The sequence below is a fragment of the Staurois parvus genome, unplaced genomic scaffold (genome assembly GCF_062004578.1).
Source record: "Staurois parvus isolate SC_StPar_1 unplaced genomic scaffold, SC_StPar_1.0 ptg000217l, whole genome shotgun sequence".
Lineage (NCBI taxonomy): Eukaryota > Metazoa > Chordata > Amphibia > Anura > Ranidae > Staurois > Staurois parvus.
In genome coordinates, this window is record NW_028318013.1 from 7,842,078 (window position 1) to 7,861,693 (window position 19,616).

The 19,616-nt window shown below is 40.9% G+C and overlaps 1 protein-coding gene across 2 annotated transcripts in view; it reads right to left on the minus strand.

The window, feature by feature from the left end:
* Positions 1-19,616, minus strand: part of LOC149460927 (multidrug resistance-associated protein 1-like) — a 382,011-nt gene that overhangs the window by 21,577 nt on the left and 340,818 nt on the right. For both annotated transcript variants that reach the window (XM_089679079.1, XM_089679078.1), the window contains 5 exons: positions 9,446-9,756; positions 7,470-7,669; positions 6,818-6,944; positions 3,333-3,434; positions 946-1,092 (listed from right to left, as the gene is read on the minus strand). In XM_089679079.1, the coding sequence (XP_089535205.1) occupies positions 946-1,092; positions 3,333-3,434; positions 6,818-6,944; positions 7,470-7,669; positions 9,446-9,756 (887 nt within the window). The remainder of the gene's footprint in view (positions 1-945; positions 1,093-3,332; positions 3,435-6,817; positions 6,945-7,469; positions 7,670-9,445; positions 9,757-19,616) is intronic.

Here is a 19,616-nt window from a genome sequence, read left to right on the forward strand (position 1 = left end):
AGTCTTTTGGCCAAGTTTCTATCCATACACAAACTGAATTTTCCAAGTCTGTAGACTAACTTATACATTAGCCGTGTGTGGGGAACTGTGTCAAATACTTCGGCAAAATCCAAGTATACTATATCCCCAGCCACTCCTTTCTCTAAGTTTTTTGTCTTACTTCCTCATAAAAACAAAATTTGTTTGACAAATTCTGCCTTTTATGAATCTATGCTAACTATTGTTTATAATATTGTTTGCTAGCAAAATTTAACTAAGAGGTGTAGCAACTTAAAGGAACCATATTGGCATTTTACCTTGATTTACATTTGATAGCATTGGTTCACTTTTATATTTTTTAAATGCCCTTTTCTTATTCATCATGGATTGTTTTAACTTATGATGTGAGCTGCATAGATTTTACTTTTAGCCTTTTAAAGGTATTGCCCATCTAACAGAAAATTGTATCATGTATGGCCAGCTTTACACACGTAAGTGCTCCCAGCTGGTAAGTATTCAATAAAGATCACACCTGGAGTTCAGATTTAATTATAAGCTGACAAATTTACAAATATGTTAATGCTGAATTTCGACTATATTTCAGTTATTCCTCTGTGCACAGCAAGTGAAATACAATGCCATATGCAAGCTGAAGAAGTTTAATGTTAAACAAGTGCTTTCAGCTTGCAAGTGATTTCCATGAACACAGGTCACTAATGCAACTAGAATTCACTCCATGCTAAGAATAATAATTTTCACACTACAGTTGTAGTGGTTAAACCATGTGCGTAAAAGGTGAATTTTTGTGAGCACTCTTTGGAAGTATTATATTTTGTCTCAACCCATTGTTATATCTGCAGACTGCATGAACCGATGTTGACAGTTCACAATTTCTCTGCAAACAACGGCACTGTCGTATAAAAATAGAGGGCAATCATAACTGATAATTAATTCTTGTCCACTTACCTTTTCACCACCTTTGACAGTAGCATTAATGTTCTTCAATGCCAGGTCTAAATCTTCACGGTAACGTAAGCAGAAATTTTGGAACTCAATCTTTCCTTCATAAGGCCAGCAGTTTTCTGGTTTAGTCTCGGGAACAGTCCACGGAGCCTAAATAAATATTCAAGAAAACATAACATAACTACACATCCACACTAATAAGAGTTTATGACTACCAACATAAAGACATTTAAAATATGCTGCGGCCTAAACACAAAAATTATTTAGGCTTCATCTTTTTTAATGCCACCACAAATACTATGTGCTTGTTACAGTTTAAGTACACATATCATTCAATAACTGCTCGCTCTGAAGGATATGATTGTCTCAATACTAATGGACACTTTAGCAGCTGATGGATACAGCACAAAATGCTACATGCAAGGCATTATAGCGCAATCAAAAACAGGAATGGTCAATGAAAAAAGCCCCTTATTTTGAGGTTTAACAGAATTTTTGTGTAGAAATTCTTAACCAAGAAAAAAAAATGCTCACTTCATCTCCTTAGATACATATCAGAAAAAAATGATTTGTCTCAGTTTAAAAAAAACATAAGGTGTAATATGCCCGCAGACATCAGAGAACATTTGGATAACCATTCAACCATTTCTCAGCATTAACTTACTTGCTCTTACTCTGATGTTCGTTATGATAACTCATACGTGTTTTATATTCTGTGCATGTGCTTGCATCTGTGTGTGTTTGCAAGGCAACAGTGGGTATGTTTATTTTTTATTAAAAGAAAAAAAAATGTATTTAACTTTATTGCTATCATATGTCGTTAACAAGCCATTATGGCAGGTGACCGGTAGCAATGGTCAGGTGCCAGGTACTCAGACCACCAAAGTCTGAGTATTTTGCAAATTCAAGCAGTGCAAGTACCTGAATCTGACCTAGTATTAGCCTCTTGCTGTCCCTGTACAGTAGGGCTGGAGTGTAAGAGGAAGAAGCAGTACAGCAAATCACTGTGCTGATTATCCTTTTACTGTCCAGTCACAGGCTGCAGTGGGTCTATGACAACTCAGAGGAAGCAGGTTAATTGATGATGGCCAACAGATTGAGGACACCTATAGGCAGGAGAAAAAAATTCTGCAGGGCACATCTCTGGATTGAAGGTGGATATGGATGTAAAAGCTGGTTTTGTTTTTATATTTTCATTCATTTTTATTTATCTGTGAAATTTCCTTACTACTAAATATTCCACGGTCAACTGTTACTGGTAAAATAACAAAGTGGAAGCAACTGGGAACAACAGCAACTCAGCCATGAAGTGGTAGGCCACGTAAAATGACAGAGTGAGGTCAGTGCATGCTGAAGCGCAGTGTGCAGAAGTCACCAACTGTCTGCACAGTCAATAGCTAAAGACCTCCAAACTTTGTGTGGCCTTCAGATTAGCACAACAGTGCATAGACAGCTGCATCCAAGCCTTACATCACCATGTGCAATGCAAAGCATCGGATGCAGTGGTGTAAAGCACACCGCCACTAGACTCTCTGGAGTGATGAATCACACTTCTCTATGTGGCAATCCAATGGACGTGTCTGGGTTTGGAAGTTGCCGGGAGAACGGTACTTGCCTGACTGCATTGTGCCAAGTGTAAAGTTTGGTGGGGGGGGGGGGGTATTATGGTATAGGTTTTTTTTCTGGGGTTGGGCTTGGCCCCTTAGTTCCAGTCAAGGGAACTCTTAAGGCGTCAGCATACCAACACATTTTTGGACACTTTCATGCTTCCAACTTTGTAGGAACAATTTGTCCCTTCCTGTTCCAACATGACTGGGCACCAGTGCACAAAGCAAGGTCCATAAATACATGGACAAGCGAGTTTGGGGTGGAGGAACTTGACTGGCCTCCACAGTCCCGACCTCAAACCAATAGAATACCTTTCAGATGAATAAGAGCAGAGACTGCGTGCCAGGCCTTCTCATCCGACATCAGTGCCTGGCCTCACAAATGCGATTGTGGAAGAAAGGTCAAGCATTCCTATAGACACACCTAAACCTTGTGGACAGAGCCTTCCCAAAAAAGTTATAGCTGCAAGGCTGGTGTCTCTCTCTCATGTTCTGTATGGTTGATCACAAGGAGAACATCAACTGAATAATTTATTTTTCCATTTTTACACCAAAATGATAAGAGGCACTAACAGCTTCTGCCTATACCACTTCTATCCTTCCAATTTTTCTCTGCACAGGCTTGACATGAATGGTCAATCCAGTGTACATATACATGACCATGCTGGCTGTCATAGAGCTTTGGAATTGTGTCTACACAGGTGGCCACTCTTACATGCCTATAGCTGCCCTAAAACCACTGTTACAGAGATGAGCATAACTCTTCAAATGGTGGGACTGTACCTCCTGCTCCAGATCAGAGTACTCCTTCACTCGCTCTACTGCCACTATATTGGTCTCCAGTTCTGATGACATCCTCACCAGCCAATTCAGGTATGTTGTGACCTATGACATAAAAATACAATACTTCAAAGCAGAACTAACTAGACTGCACATTTTGATGAAGCTTTTATCCTCACTCTTTGAAATTTAGGTTAAAAGCATTTTATTTATGGACTGGCAGAATCAAGAACATGCCTCTATCTATAAATGACATCAATGGCAAAGATGTCCCTGCACAGGCAGCAACCTGGCCTGATTCCATTCACTTGCAGCTTGACTCCAATATTATTCATCTATTCTACATAATGAAGGATTAATCTTAAAACTTAACACTGTTAGCATTTATTGAAGCAGTTACCGTGAATATTGAGTGTGAGTATTGAATCTTACTTTGAGGTCTTCAAGAGACACAAGGAAAAAAAAAAAAATCATGAGACTTTGGCAGCAAGCCGAAGAAAAAAATAAATATTACATAAGGAATTAACATTGAAAAATGTGCAGAATGTAGTTAATACATATGTTAATAAGTAATAAAAAAAAATCCACTGCTACATTTCTGAGAGGTTTTACTCCGAAACAGAAAATGTCCATCATAAGGGTCAATGGATGCTAGCAACACTGCAAACTTTGACACTCATAATGTTTGTCATCATTTGTCATTTTAAATAACACACACATAAACCTTGGTTTAAAAAAACAAAACAAAAACACTAAGTCAAGCATAGGTCCTTGTTAACATTACTGTAGTTCGTTGGTCCTCTGTCATACGTGTAAGATACATAATGCTTCCTCAAGTAAAGTATTACATAAAAGGTGACTAAAAGTTTTGCTTGGATATTACTGAAGTGAAATATTACCAGACTTCCATGCAAACATTAAAAAACAAAAACAAGTGCCACACCAAAAATGACACTGAGAAAATACAGAGAGTACTTTACAGTGGAAATGGTAATGCCAGTGAAGGCAAGTATATTCAAAATTCTATCAAGTTCTATCAAATACTTGTCATCTGCCTACAGCATTTTCCAAACATTTAAGTTGAGTGTTTATTAAGCTTTTCCACAACATTCATAAATTCATTACCAGGTGGCAAAAACCCTTAACCTCTTGCAAACTGGCCACTATACATAAGTGGCTCCCCAATTGTTCTTTTAGGGTGCATTGGTACTTACTCCAAGAAATGTGCTCCTGCGCACACACAATCCGGTAACTGCACTGTGATAGAACACAGCAGATCATAGGCAAAAGCTAGAGTCCAAGAGAGTGGTTCCTTACCACACAAAGTTTGTGACCAATCCTAGCAACACTGAATTTGAAGTAAGGCTGCCGACAGCAGCCATGTCTTGCTTCCTGGCTGGTAATAAAGAAGCCCTGTCGATGGGTGTGTAAGAGGAAAGAAAACCTCCTGACAACCAGCTAGCACCAGTGCAATTCAGTAACTGTGCCAACAATATTAAAATCCACCCCCTGCCGTCATTCATTCCTCTACAGTATACGCCAGCCACGCCCTTTCTCTGATTTGATCTGTATATTAACCACTCACCAATCTTATCCTGCATGGGGCAGCACATTGGCAAAGTGGTTAGCACTCCCGCCTAGCACTAGGGTCATCAATTCCAATCCCAACCTCAAAACTACCGACCTGGAATTTATATGTTCTCTTTCTGCCTGCGTGGGTTTCCTCTTGATACTCCTGGTTTCCTCTCATACTCCAAAGATAAGGTGGTAGGTTAATTTGCTCCTGTCTAAATTGCCCCTAGTATGTGTATGGATGAATGTGAGTTAGAAATATGTAAAGCTCTGCATATACTGATGGTTCTATATAAGTACCTGTAATAATAATAAAATATTAACCCTGTCATCACCCTCCTTTCACTGTATGTGACCTGTACCATTAACATCTCCTCTGGATTCTTCTGTATATAACCTGTATATTTCAAGTATCTAGTGCACTGTTACCGAGTTCTGTTTTAACCCCCTCAAAACCAGCATTTTCTGCATTTCAAAAAAAAAAAAAAAAAAAAAAAAAACACCTTGAAGTGTTTTAAAATGGGGCCTTTTTGTGCTGTTCAGACATTTTTATTTCCGGTTTTAAAATAAAGTGAAACTTTATTTTTTTTCCTTTATATACTAAAAATTCAACGAATATTGGTTATACAATACTGCTTAAAGAAGCTCTATTTGTCTCAAACAAAAGGATTTAAAACCATTTGGGTACAGTGTTGCATGACTGAGTAATTTTTGGTCAAAGTACCACAGCGCTGAAAACTGAAAAATGGGTTGGTAATGTTGCCCCTGGAAGACGTCCCATCGGATGTATATATGTATATAGGGCACAGCTCTACATGTCAGCAGAAGGAACCATCCATCCAGGCAGAATCTATCGCTCTACAATGCTGTTATACATCTGGAGATGTGAGGTCTAAATGTTTGGTAAGCTGCTTTATTTCTATAAGGTAGCTAGTGCACATTCAGTATGAAGTTTGGATTCACAGTGGACTATCAGAGTTTGAGTTTAAATATTTCATTGGATAATATGATTTATGCACGCTTTATGAATTTTTGATTTATGTGAATGCGCAACACTATTTTTGGGAGCAACAAAGGGAGTGAAACATACTGGTACAAAGGTAGTTCGTATGCATGTACTTTTGATACCTTTTACAGCTGAAAGCTGGAAAACAAAGCAATTAAAAAATATAAAACGTCTCCTGAACATACTGTATATAGAGGCTTCCCAAATGTTTTCAAGTTCTAATGAAAGCATTTGTTGACTGTCACAAGTATTTATGAGCGGTCAATGACCATGGAGCGTTGCATACATCTGATTGACTACAGCTGGTGATATGCTACCTGCTCAGATGCTTGTCAGTGCTATGCTATTGCATAACAAGGGGAACCATGGTGGTCAACAGCTTATGGGCTACTAAGGCACACACTTAGTGCCTGGCTTAAATATTCTTACATAGCCCAAAGCAACACCTATTTTAGTCCACTAATTTTCCATAGTGGGACCCCAAACTAACACGATTAATTCTTGGCACCTCAAAAATTAAATATTTATCCTATGAGGAGATGCAAGTGAACAAAGTCCCATAACAATGAAAAATAATCAATTAAATGAAAAATTGTATACCCTGGTGTGCATGTTTATGCCTGCTGTGTATTGTTTATCTAACCACAAACACACTTTCCATCTCTATTACCCAATTTAAATAATGTTAATGGTGTGTTTTGAAATTTATATAAATAGCTGGGCATTTGATATGTGTGGAATATTTTTAAAGTACCTTTGTACCAAATGTAATATGATGGAAAACAAGTCATTTTTGGCTGCTTTGTCTTGCTTTGGTTTTAATATTTTGAGAAAAAATGAATACTTTTTACTTTAAAGTTGTCAATGAGTTACTAGAAGTAATAGGAAGACATTGATCACGTCAATTTACCTGTAATGCATAGGAGACAGAAAGCCCAACTAACCCAGGACTGAGCGTAGACCTGGAAATTACTGCAAACAGGGAGGCAAATAAGACAATACAGTTTCCAACGAATTCCAGCCTGATGGCTAACCACCTATGAAAAAATATTACATATTTGCCAGTTAATTATATTAACATAATAGAACACAGTGTAAAGTATTCTAAAAGTAAACCTAACAACTGGTAAATTTGGTTTTGGATTCAGCTCTGCTCTGGCCTCAGAAAATTAGCTTGAATAGGTTTCCAGAGCTGCAGCTGTGTTGGGCCTTCACCAAACAGGTCTTTAAACTGCTGCTTGATAGAGGTCAACTGACCAATTGCATTTCGGAATTCATAAATACCAAACCAAGCATATCTTATAAAAACTACTAATGTACAACCAGATTAATATTCAGCAAAACCTAAATATCTCAGAAAGAAAGGAAAATCCATCTTGATATTATTGCACTTGGATATTTACTAAAGAAGAAGTGGCTATGTTCTGGATGCTAAACAGGATAGCTGTACAACTGTATATTCTCCAAAGGGGACAGAAAATATATAGCTAAAATGGATAAGGCAATGTGGCAGAACAGCCTATGTACCAGCAAAAACAATTTGATAATGTTTGATAATGTACCTGTTGGAGACTATGCTGGGGTAATAAGCTCTCTGATTTTCATCCACCCTGGAGTCACTGATGTGGATGAATTGGTTCTGCTCTCCAAATGCTCGGATCACACTTGCTCCCAGCAGTGTCTCATTAAAGTGTGAATACACAGGTGATCTACTGACAGACTCCAAGCGCTTCAGCTGTCGTGAAGTTGCCACGTAAAATCTCTGTTAAAAAAAACAGACATCTTTAAAAGTAGCTTGAAGTCAACAAATTCAACCAACAACTAATTTTTATGCATTCAGTGATGTTTGTCACATTTGCCATTTTAAGTTTTCAATACTAATAGTTCTCTTAATAGCTTGCACCAAAAGGCTACACTTCTCCTAGGGATCACAGGAGTACAGTTTGTTCTGCACTCCTGTGACCTGTTTTCAGCCGACAGTGGGCCAAAGCCTGCTGTCAGCTGACATCTCTCAGCCAGTCCAGGCTCAGTAAAATCCCAACATTGGCCAGCCACTCCTCCCCCAGCTCAGTGCTCCAGTGAGCAACGGTGACTGTCTGCTCACGAAAAGTTGAGAACTAAGTCATCATTGGTCTTTGATTTGATTGCTCAGTTCCCAGTCGTACAAGCAGTGGGGGACAGCTGTGATTGGACAATGAAGGACAAGGAGCAGGATCGATGAGCTCATCCCCCACTCTTTCCTCCTATCAGCAAGTACCAAATAGCATGCAAGCACACCTGGTTGGTGTTTAGTGCCACCCTCCTTCTCCCAGTTGGTGTACTACAGTACAGAGGACTACAAGCGTCCAATTCCAAGCCAAAGTTAGGTCCTGAAGTCCAACGGAGTGGATGAAAAATGGGGTTACATAAGGGTTCACTGTGGGCGTTCCCAGCAAAGCTTTGGCAAGTATCCAATCACCTGAAAGCAGTGGCATATAACCTATGACTACAAGTTCTGTGTCATGTACTGTACGATTAAGAAAGCACATACACTCACCAGCCGCTTTAGGTACATCTTGCTTATGCTAAGAAAATATCCCCCCCGCCATTACACTACTACCACCACTCTGAATAATTGATACAAGGCAGGATGGATCCATGCATTCATGTTGTTTACGCCAAATTCTGACCCTACCATCTGATTATCGATGCAACCAGTCTACCCATTCTCCTCTGCCATCAACAGGACAAATGACATCAACTAGGCATTTTTGTCCACATAACTGCAGCTCAGTGGATATTTTCTCTTTTTTGGACCATTCTCTGTAAATCGTAGAGATGGTTGTGTGTGAAAATCACAGTAGATCAGCAGTTTTTGAAATACTCAGACCAGCACATTTGGCACCAACAACCATGCCAAATTCAAAGTCACTTAAATACCCCTTTTTACCCCATTCTGGTGCTTGGTTTGAACTTCAGCAAGTCGTCTTCACCACGTCTACATGCCGAATGCATTGAGTTGCTGCCATGTGATTGGCTGATTAGCAATTTGTGTTACCAAGCAGTTGAACAGGTGTACCTAACAAAGTGGCCAGTGAGTGTACATGTATCTACATGTTTCATCCAATTAAACATAATGTTAAAAAAAAAAAAAAACTGCAGTGGAGTCACATGTGGTGAGTACTTAACACTACTGGTGAGTACTTATCTGTGACTTTTTGCAAATGTTCAATAAAAATAAAGCTGTGCTCTCTATGTTGTTATTTTTCTTTCTTTTGAAAAGCCCAGTGAAAGAAATGTATGTTTAAAGTGGTTGTAAAGACAGAAGGTTTTTTATTTTTTATCTTAATGCATTCTCTGCATTAAGATAAAAAATTCTTCTGTATGCAGCTTCCCCCTGCATACAGATTTTATGGGGACACTCAGAAGGGGGAAGGGCCAAAAAAGTACCTTTAGAATCACTTTAAGAAAATGCAGTATGTGTTACTTGTACTTTTGAAAGTTTTTATTAGTTCTCTCAACTAATCTGCTGTATCATGAGCAACTGCATAATACCCACCTGAACAAAGAAGTAAAGCAGCCCCAGGGGTGGAATTATTACAGCTACTATAGGTGTTGCAATCAAAATTATAATGCATGCCCCAATTACGTTAAACGAAGACCCCATGAACATCTTAATAATCTGTGGAATTGTAGAATCAATAGTATCCATCTCTTTGGAGAAACGATTTACAAGATTTCCGCTGGGAGTCCTCTCAAAAAATCTCATGGGGAATCTCAGAACATTATGAAGTAAATCCATATGTAAGTATCGGGAAGCAAGGACACCCCCTAGAGACACTGTTGTGGAGTATCCAAAAACTGCAATGCCTGGAATGTGCAAAAAGAAGTAAAAAATTAACATATCATAAGTACTCCCTGCCTCTAGGAGGTTAATTACATAGCAAATTCAATATTGGCATAGAAAAATGCTAAAGTATTTTATACCTATACATCAGTCAAAAAAGGACCTCAATAAAGTGGTTCCAAAGGTTTTACCTTAATCCATTCTCTGCACTAAAGGTAAAAAAACTTTGTAATGAGGATCCCCCAGCCCCGCATTAATACTTACCTAAGAACCATCTCGATCCAGAGCTGTGTCTGAGATATAGAAGACAGAGCTGTGCCTGCACAGAAGCTCTCTTCCTCCTCACAGGGTAGACTGAAAGCAGTGGGAGTCATTCACTCCTGCTGCTGTCAATCAAATCCTGTGATGAGCCAGCAGAGGGCAGGGCCAAGCTGCACTGTCTGTGTTAATACATGCAGGCCAATAGATGGGGCACTTGCCGAAGAGGAGGAGCTAGGAGCGCTGGTGGGGGAAGCCAGAAGAAGAAGATTGGGGCTGCTCTGTGCAAAACCATTGCACAGAGCAGGTAAATATAACATGTTTTTATTTTAAAAGAAAAAAAAAACGATTTAGAATCACTTTAATTTTTCTGTATCAAAAGAATAGGTACCCGACCTTGCTACCACAGTCCATGTTATCAGTATTAATTTCCAGTTTCCTGGACTTTTTTTGTTTGTATCACATATGTATAGTAAACCTTTCTGCAATTTCACCCAATGTTTTCCACAAGTGATTACCATCCACAGTGACACACAACATAATGCATGTGCTTTGCAATTCAAAACAAAAGAGTGTCCCTTATTTCAGGTTTTACGCATACAACGCAACAAATCAAACATATAACTCGAACAGAGACTTCTTACATGCACTAGAACCGTGTTCCTTTCCATTCCCCACCACAAATTTGTTTTTTTACAAATAAATTTCAAACATTTATTAAACACAGGTAAACAAAAACAGGTATTTTACCCATAAAACGGTATTCCCTTATCACATCTTGCTTCATCGGCTGGATCTAAGTTTTTTCCTAAGGCCTCATGCACAAGTTTTTGAAACTAACCTTAGGGGCGCCTGGTGTTTTTTTTTTCTGCCTCTGAACTGGCTGCTGCACCATGCTGCTACGCTCCACATGATGTGGAAGAGCCAGTCACATTGTACCACTGCTTGTTACTTGTTACTTACAGCACCAGGACGATATTGTAAATGCCTGGAATTTTCCCATTTACATACTTGCTCTGGAGGTTGTGCACAACTACCTTAACCTCATTGGTTGGCCTTACTACATCTATTCTCCCCACTATTCATGAACTGCATCTAGTAGGACTGACATTGTACACATATACTGACCAATTTACATCTTTCTTTAGACAATTATCAATTGTTTAAAGCAACATCCCTAAATTTAACTCCTGAGTTAACCCTGTGTGTTGCAGATCAAGCAATCATAGATTCAAGCAATTTTTTTTTTTTTTTTTTTTTTTAAGAACCATCTAATCAAAATTACTTCTCCTGGGAATTTTATCTAAATAATTCATATACAGGTATTTCACCCTAAGGACCTTCGGTGATTTCCCATGGTATGGAATTACACTCAAAAATACATTCTGCTACTTCTACATAATATGGGGATACCACATGTGTGACTTTTTGGGAGTCCAGCCACATACAGGAGCCCGAAATCCAGGAACTGCTTATTAATACCGAAAGTTTTATAGATAGGCAACTCCTATCCTCGTATTGATTAGTGGTTCTAAATTAATAACTACAGCAGTAGGGAACATACACAAAAAGATACACTCAGTATCTTTCCAAATTACTGTTCCGTTCATTCGGGGCATTTGAACTTTTTTATATACACGATTAGGTAGGTATCACATTAATATTACAATTGTACTTTTATGGCAACAAGGGGTGTTACATAGGTAGGCTAATTTCTAATCAGGACTTGAAGGAATGTAAACGTAATGGAAACATTATTCGTGCCGTATGGACAAGGAGTGCAGTGTACAATACATAGGCAAAGCATACAAAATAGAATACAATTTTATACAGAATTTACAAATTTCCTTTACAATCTCTTCTCTTTTGATCAATATTTTACATTTTGATCACAGGCAACACCTACTATCACCTTTAACCTGGAACCTCCTTAAATTTTGGTGGAACTAGTCCTGGTCTAGGAGGCAAACTCCACTTGGGAGAATCTAATAGCTGAGAGCAGCTATATCATTACAAAATGACCTTTTATTGTTACTAAAACCTACATAAAAAAAACAAATGATTAATAAATATTTACAGTGATTGGTTGTACACTCAGATCCTGTAGCCAGACTGGCCTTCTAGCTTAATTTTGGACTTGCTGATTTACCAGCATAGCTAAACAGACAGTTCTACACAAAATGGAAGACATATAAAAGACAATATGACTTCAACATGGCTGATCTACTTTTCAAATCACAAATTCACATATATTACTTACTAATATATTTATAGAAGGATTTGAATAAATAGTACCCCAGACTGTGATTTCAAGAGGAAACCAAATTAAACACAGAAATACTTTCATTTAGTCATTTTTGCAGCATCTGGGGTAGATCCAGGTGACTTTTTCTTTAAGTTTTGTAAACTGTGCATGAAATAGAAGCTGTATTGTGTCTCCAACCATTTCCTATGTATATAGTGTAAATGTCTCATAACAGTCCACAAGTCACCTGGCTTTAATTTATGAGATCCTTCTAAACTGTTAGGATCTGAAATTTGGGGAGAAAACAGAAAAATGAGTATGTAAAAACCTTGAGATCAGCAACATTCTCTGAAATCCAAGTAGAGGCCTTCAGCTAAGCTAAGCTGAGAAAAATATAATCAAGAGAGCAACACACTTCCAAACAAAATCTCATAGGGAGAGAGTCCACATACCCCCCTTAGGGGCGAAGGGGCGCTGCCCCTCCCACTGACCCCAGCGACAGGGCGCTGCCCCTCCCACTGACCCCAGCAACGGGGCGCTGCCCCTCCCACTGACCCCAGCGACGGGGCGCTGCCCCTCCCACTGACCCCAGCGACGGGGCGCTGCTCCTCCCACTGACCCCAGCGACGGGGCGCTGTTCCTCCCACTGACCCCAGCGACGGGGCACTGTTCCTCCCACTGACCCCAGCGACGGGGCACTGTTCCTCCCACTGACCCCAGCGACGGGGCACTGTTCCTCCCACTGACCCCAGCGACGGGGCACTGTTCCTCCCACTGACCCCAGCGACGGGGCACTGTTCCTCCCACTGACCCCAGCGACGGGGCACTGTTTCTCTCACTGATCCCAACGACAGTGCACTGTTCCTCCCATTGACACCAGGGATAGGGCACGGTTCCTCCCACTGACACCAGCGACAGGGCACTGTTCTTCCCACTGATACCAGAAATGGGGAACTAATCATTCACTGGTCCTTGTTGGGTATATACGATATGTACTTTTTTTTATGCAGCCTGTGGGCTGAATGAAATGAAGAGAAGAAATCTCTGCCAGAAAAATTGTGTAGTATGCCCACCATTAGAATATACCACCCTGCATCCACCCACTTTTAATGTTGGGCATACATGAAACGTTCAGCCCATGGACTGAATGGAAGAAAAAAAAAAAGAACCTAACAGATTCCTCTATTCACATCAATCGATGTGGATGAAGAAATCTCTGCCAAAAAAATTGGATTGATCCACGCACTGGCCACCCCAGGTCCCCATGCTTGGGCATATTTTTTTTTTTTAAACTGTAGATGAAAAATCTCATCCAACAGCACTGCACACACTGACGTATATTCTGAGTGCAAGACCCTGTTGCTGTTAGAATACACAGATCAGTGCTGCAGCTGAATGGCATTCCTGCAAAGAAAACAGCAATGGTTAACAATAAAACAGTAACTCAATAAAACAAATTTTATTGAAACCTGTGCCAAAAAATATTATAAAATATATATGCCGAAGCATAGGAGCGATCCACCCACTGGCCACCCCAGACCCCCATGCTTTTTTTTTTTTTTTTTTTTTTTAACTGCGAATGAAAAATTTCATCCAACAACACTGCGCACACTGAATGGTATGCCTGCAAAGAAAACAGCAATGGTTAACAATAAAATGATAACTCAATAAAACAACTTTTTTTTTGGACTTTTTTTTTTTCTTCCTTCCAGATGTTAGGGTCTCTCAAAACGCGACAGCCAGTTTCCTGACTACCTAACATCTTTCAAGACCCTGTGTATATGTGCCCTAGACTATACCGTGCTGTACCGTATACTAATACTCCACTAGTGTGTGGCAGTGACAGAAACAGTCCTTGAGGTAGAGACCAGGTTGGCCAGGACAGAAGGGACAAAAAAAGTGGGTGTCACACCTAATTCCGTGTCTGCTACAGACACATCTTTTTTGGGATGACTTTTGGGTTGGGGGTTTGGGGCACAGCATCTTCTGGATACAAAACATGATCTCTCCTTGGAGTTTTAGGAAGGATCCAATTAGTTGCTTTGTAAAACACAAAAGCGTTGTACAGAGCCAAGTGAAATAAATATACAAATGCTTTTTTCTACCAGCGTCTGGCTGTACAGGAAACTAAGTACAGCTTCATCATCTGGTTGAAGTCCACCCCTCCCATGTTAAGGTTATAGTCATGGACACAGAAGGCGGCTTCTCAATAATACCAGCTGCTGTGGAAATTTGGATGGTCATGTCTGCATGAATGGAAGACAGGACAAAAACATGCTGTTTGTCCTTCAACTTCACTGCGAGAAATTCCTAATTTTTCAAGCAAGCTTTCTTCCCCTTTCTAATAAGGGTATTTACAAGCCATTGGGGAAGCCCCAGCAATTAGGTTGCACGTTGCCAATTCCAAGATTGTACAAAAATTGTTAATGTACAAATGGTACTTCATATGAAAAAAGGGTGACACCCAAATTATCTTGTCACTACTCCCCATGTAGTCAGGGCATCCAGGGGGGATGGGGGGGGGATTTGGGGGCTCCACGTCACTGATTTTTTTCCTCGTAAATCCAAAAATGACATGTATAGTCTGTTGCCCTCTCACAAGTCTTGCACATCTTGACCCCATATCTGGCACGCTTGCTGGGGAGAAATTGTTTGAATGCAGGGCGGCCAGAAAAACTAAATGGGTGACACCAAGTCCCAAACTATCTTGCCACTGCTCCCCATGTAGTCTGGGTATCCAGGGGCTCCACATGACTTTAAATGCAAGGCGGCCAGAAAAATAAATGAGGGACTCATCAACGCAGATGTTTTACTGGGGAATATACACATCTGCAAATTTCTGGTTAAGGTGATTTACGAGGGGCCGAATTTTGTGCAGCCTATCATATTCAGGGTCACCCCAAGCTTTACAGAGTGTGTTATTACTGAAGTGTATAAATCACATTATAGTCTATCTATGCCTGGCCATAGCAGCAGAGAACACAGGCATATGATGAATCGGGTCTGTGGACCAATACAACCACAATTAATTTTTTTTTTAGTAATGCTCATGTTGAAGGTTAGGCCCAAAAAAACTTTAAATTCGTAAACCATAATGGGTTTCCAGGCAAATGGTCTGGCAAGTTTTGAATTTGGTGGCGATAAATGGTGCGTATAAATAGCTTTGAACCACAATCAATGCATACAGATCTTCCATGAAAAATAGCTTAACAAAAATCAAGGAAGTAGTTACATTTGCGGTTTCCACCTGAATTCTCGGGTTGGGCAGTGAATGGGGGAAGTACGGGTGCTGCAGAATTTGTGGGCTGCTAACCAGTATTTGCAAGCAAATCCAGAAGAACGATATGGGCTCTACGGGCCTGTGTTCGAAATCTTGGTGGCTGCGGGACACTACTTGTGCTAGCATTTGCAGCAGCTTGTACTGCACTTACGGGATTTGCCATGTCACCAGGTGCATACTGCAGTGATGTCATGTAAAAGACCAGAATGTACTAGACTGCTGGTGCTCGCCAGTTCACCAAGAGGTAGAGTGGCACTAGTACTGGCACTCTGCTGCATATGAGAGTCATCATGCAATTGTAACAACTCAGCAACATGGGAACGGGGTTGGATATGCCTGACCTTAGCAGGGACTTCTATTCCATCGTCTGAGCTATCTGTTAGGGTGCCGCTGCTCTCTACAGGTTCATATTCTGAGCCAGATTTTGTCAGTGAGGCTTCCCCTTTGCTCTCATTCAACATGCTCAGAATCCTGTAGGCCTCTTCACTAGAGTACCTTTCATTGGACATTTTGGCCACTAAAGTTATAGGTACCTAGTGCGACTCACGGGAAAAACAGCACCCGGCTGTCAGGGACTGCTTGAACCGCAAAAAAAAAAAAATCTACCTGTTAGTGCTAGCAGAGATCAGGCCTGATCTTGCTAACCCTGAAGTTTTGTGTGCAATGTATCAAATGACAGTGATACACTGTGGGAGAAGGGAGGGGGGTGTTAAGTATAGGGGCTAATCGCAGGTTCTGGCAGGTGCCAGGACTGATATTAACACTGCGTTTTTGGGGACACTATACTATTGTGAACGCAATTATAGTTCTGATCTGATCAAAGATATTGATCCGTTCAGACACTATACTAGCAATGAAGGTTTATTGTGTATGTGAGCATGCTCCTGGCAATCAAGGGGTTAAATGTGAAGGGGTTAAAGGTGCACCCTCAAACAATCGGCGCACGCCGCGATCTATAATCGTCAAATATCTAAATTATGCCGACCGAGTAGCCATTCTCAATTCATTCCGCAACGCACGTTCCCTACAACTGGACGGCCATAAGCTCTTACTGTTTGCTGACTACTCACAAGAGGTATCTCGCAAACGCAAATCGTTCCAGCAAATCTGTACTACCTTATTTCAAAAAGGGGTCAAGTTCACCCTTGCATACCCTGCTACACTTCGTTTCACCACACCCTCGGGGGAATCCAAATCATTTACACATCCAGAAGAAGTCCTCCTATACCTACAAAATCACCTACCCGAATTCGTGAGCCCTCAGCAATTGCAACAATCACCACGAGACCCCAACCCGCGAGATCAGCGCAGTCCACGAAAGGAACCCCCGAAGCGCTAACGCGTCAATTTTACAGCAGCGAAACACAGACCACCCTGACAGAACAGACTCTTTCGCCTGCCTGCGAACTAGTTCTCAGGTTCTTTTTTTCTTGCTTACATTGCTGCAAATGCTTTGTTTATGTTGTTTATGTTGTTTCCTTTTACACCTTTTGGCTGTAGTGTTGCCGTCGAAGGGGGGGATGAACCGATCCCTTATTTTCTAGTGGCTCATACCCCTACTGGGGGCCTCCCTTTTCCGTACCTGTCATTGTATTTCCTTGGTGCAGGATCTACATCCAATCATATCCGGTAACACGGGTTACAATTAGGTGACAACATGCGGAATAATGTGAAGTCCAGGCTTAGCGTGCAGTCCATTGTTATTTTTTACCTGTGGCATAGACCCCCGTTGGGTCACCATGTTATTTGTATATCTCCCTTTCTTACTTTTTCTCTCTTCCCTCTTACTCCCTTTTACCCAGAGACCCTACAACGCCATATCTTCTCATACAGTGCCGAGAACATAGGGAACACAATGAGGAGTCCACAGACCTGTACATCATACTCTATCCAGAATTGACTATTTCTTTGCAAACAACATGCTTTTACAAAACATCAAGGATACTGCGGTACATGATATAGCGATCTCTGACCACTCCCCGATTTCGGTATCCATACATCACACGCAAAACAACCAGCAATCACGCACCTGCCGTTTCTCCTCGTACCTAGCGAATAATCAGGGCTCCGGGTATTAAATACTGCCTGGACTGAGTTCCGTGAAACAAATGCGGAACACCGAACGAATCCAAATCTCTTCTGGGAGACGGGCAAGGCGGTTTTGCGGTTTCGAATTATTGCGTTAACCTCCACCTACAGAAAATTCTTCTCCGAAATTACACAATAGCCAGCCTCCGCCTAAGAAAAGCACAGAGGGACCATGCAGATTTAAACTCCCATGAAAATAGGAAAGCATGGTCAGAGGCCAAACATTACTTTGATACATAGGCTGCTGCCCAAGAAACTACGCATCAATCACATACCGACCTCAACTTTCATAAATTTGGCAACAAACCGGGCAAGCTGTTAGCACGATTATGTAAAAAACCATTCACTCCTACGTTGAAAAGCGATCCTGTAGACATCATTTCCATTTTAGAAAACTTCTATCAAACTCTATATGGCCCAGAGCCTATAGACACCACTAAAGCTACCTCTTTCCTAGACCGTATCTCGCTGCCACAGATAGACCCAAACCTACTTCAGGCTCTAAACGCTCCCATTACTCAGGCGGATGTATTATTAGCTACTAAATCACTCACGAACAGTAAGGCCCCGGGCCCTAATGGCTATACAGTCGAATTCTACAAACTTATGGCTGAAACCCTTTCCCCGACATTACAATCGGTGTTTCAAGCCATTCAGACAGGGGGAGATTACCTTCCCTCCGGGTTTCAAGCTCATATTAAATTAATTGCCAAAAAAGATAAAGACCCGACGGAACCAGGATCATATCGTCCAATATCCCTCCTGAATCTCGACGCAAAACTATTGTCAAAAATTATTGCTTCGCGCCTGGCAAATATTTTGCCAACTCTTATCCATCCTTCCCAAGTGGGCTTTGTACAGGGACGATCTGCAGCCTCGAATATTCGGAAGGTAATATCTGCCTTGAATCAAGCCTCTACCGACACACATCAAGACGCCGCTATAATCTCACTAGACGCCGAAAAGGCTTTTGATAATGTAAATTTTGAGTGGCTTTTCTTAGCGTTAAGGAGGTTTTGATTCGAGGGTCCTTTTATGCATCTGATCCAAACCATGTATTCATCTCCAACAGCTCGAGTTATAGCAGCGGGTCACATATCCAACCCTATCCAACTCCATAAGGGCACTAGACAGGGATGCCCTCTGTCCCCTTTACTCTTTAACCTCCCTAGCGGTATGATTATTTCATATTTTTGGTGCTGAAAGCGGTACCATTATTTTGCATGGAAATATGTAGTTTTTTTATTGTAGGTTGTAATTTTTAGGAATAACTCACTGAAATCTGTCTGAACAAGATTCTAAATCATACATTTAATTCAATAATATAATCAAACCAAAAACACTGAAATTTGAAATATAGCGCCAAGTTCGCACATCGCTGAGCAAAGTTGCAAAATTGTTTTCAGTGTCTGATGACGAATTTCTCCACGAATCATTATCACTCAATTCTGCAAGTGGTTCTGATTTACTATCGCTGTTCTCTAGCTGATCTAAACCCGCTTTTGACCTAAAGGGACACTTTTTGGACGCCATGGACTTTTCTATGTTTCCAGGCAGAAAGAACAATCAAAATGCAGACAGGGGACAGGACAAAGCACTAGGGACAAAATGTATGTGAAATGGGTTGAAACAGCAATGTTTTACTATGTAAAATCGTTTTGAAAAAAATGACTTTTTTTAAATTTTCAAATTTCCCGCCACCAGCAGCGCCCGTACGTCCCGACGTCACAGGGACCGGAACACAGGAGGCGGATGCCGGCATCCGCCAGAGGAGATGGCCGGGGACGCTGCAGGGGACACATCGTGGGAGCCAAGGACAAGGTAAGTGCTGCAGGGACTCCCTATGCAGCGCCGCATGGTAAGCCCGAGTGTAGCTCGGGGTTACCGCTTTTGGTACAGACATTTTACCCCGAGCTACACTCGGGAATACCGTTAGGGAGGTTAATTTGAACCATTAGCACGCTTCCTCCTATTCCATTCTGACCTACATGGTATCTCAATTGGGCAACAAG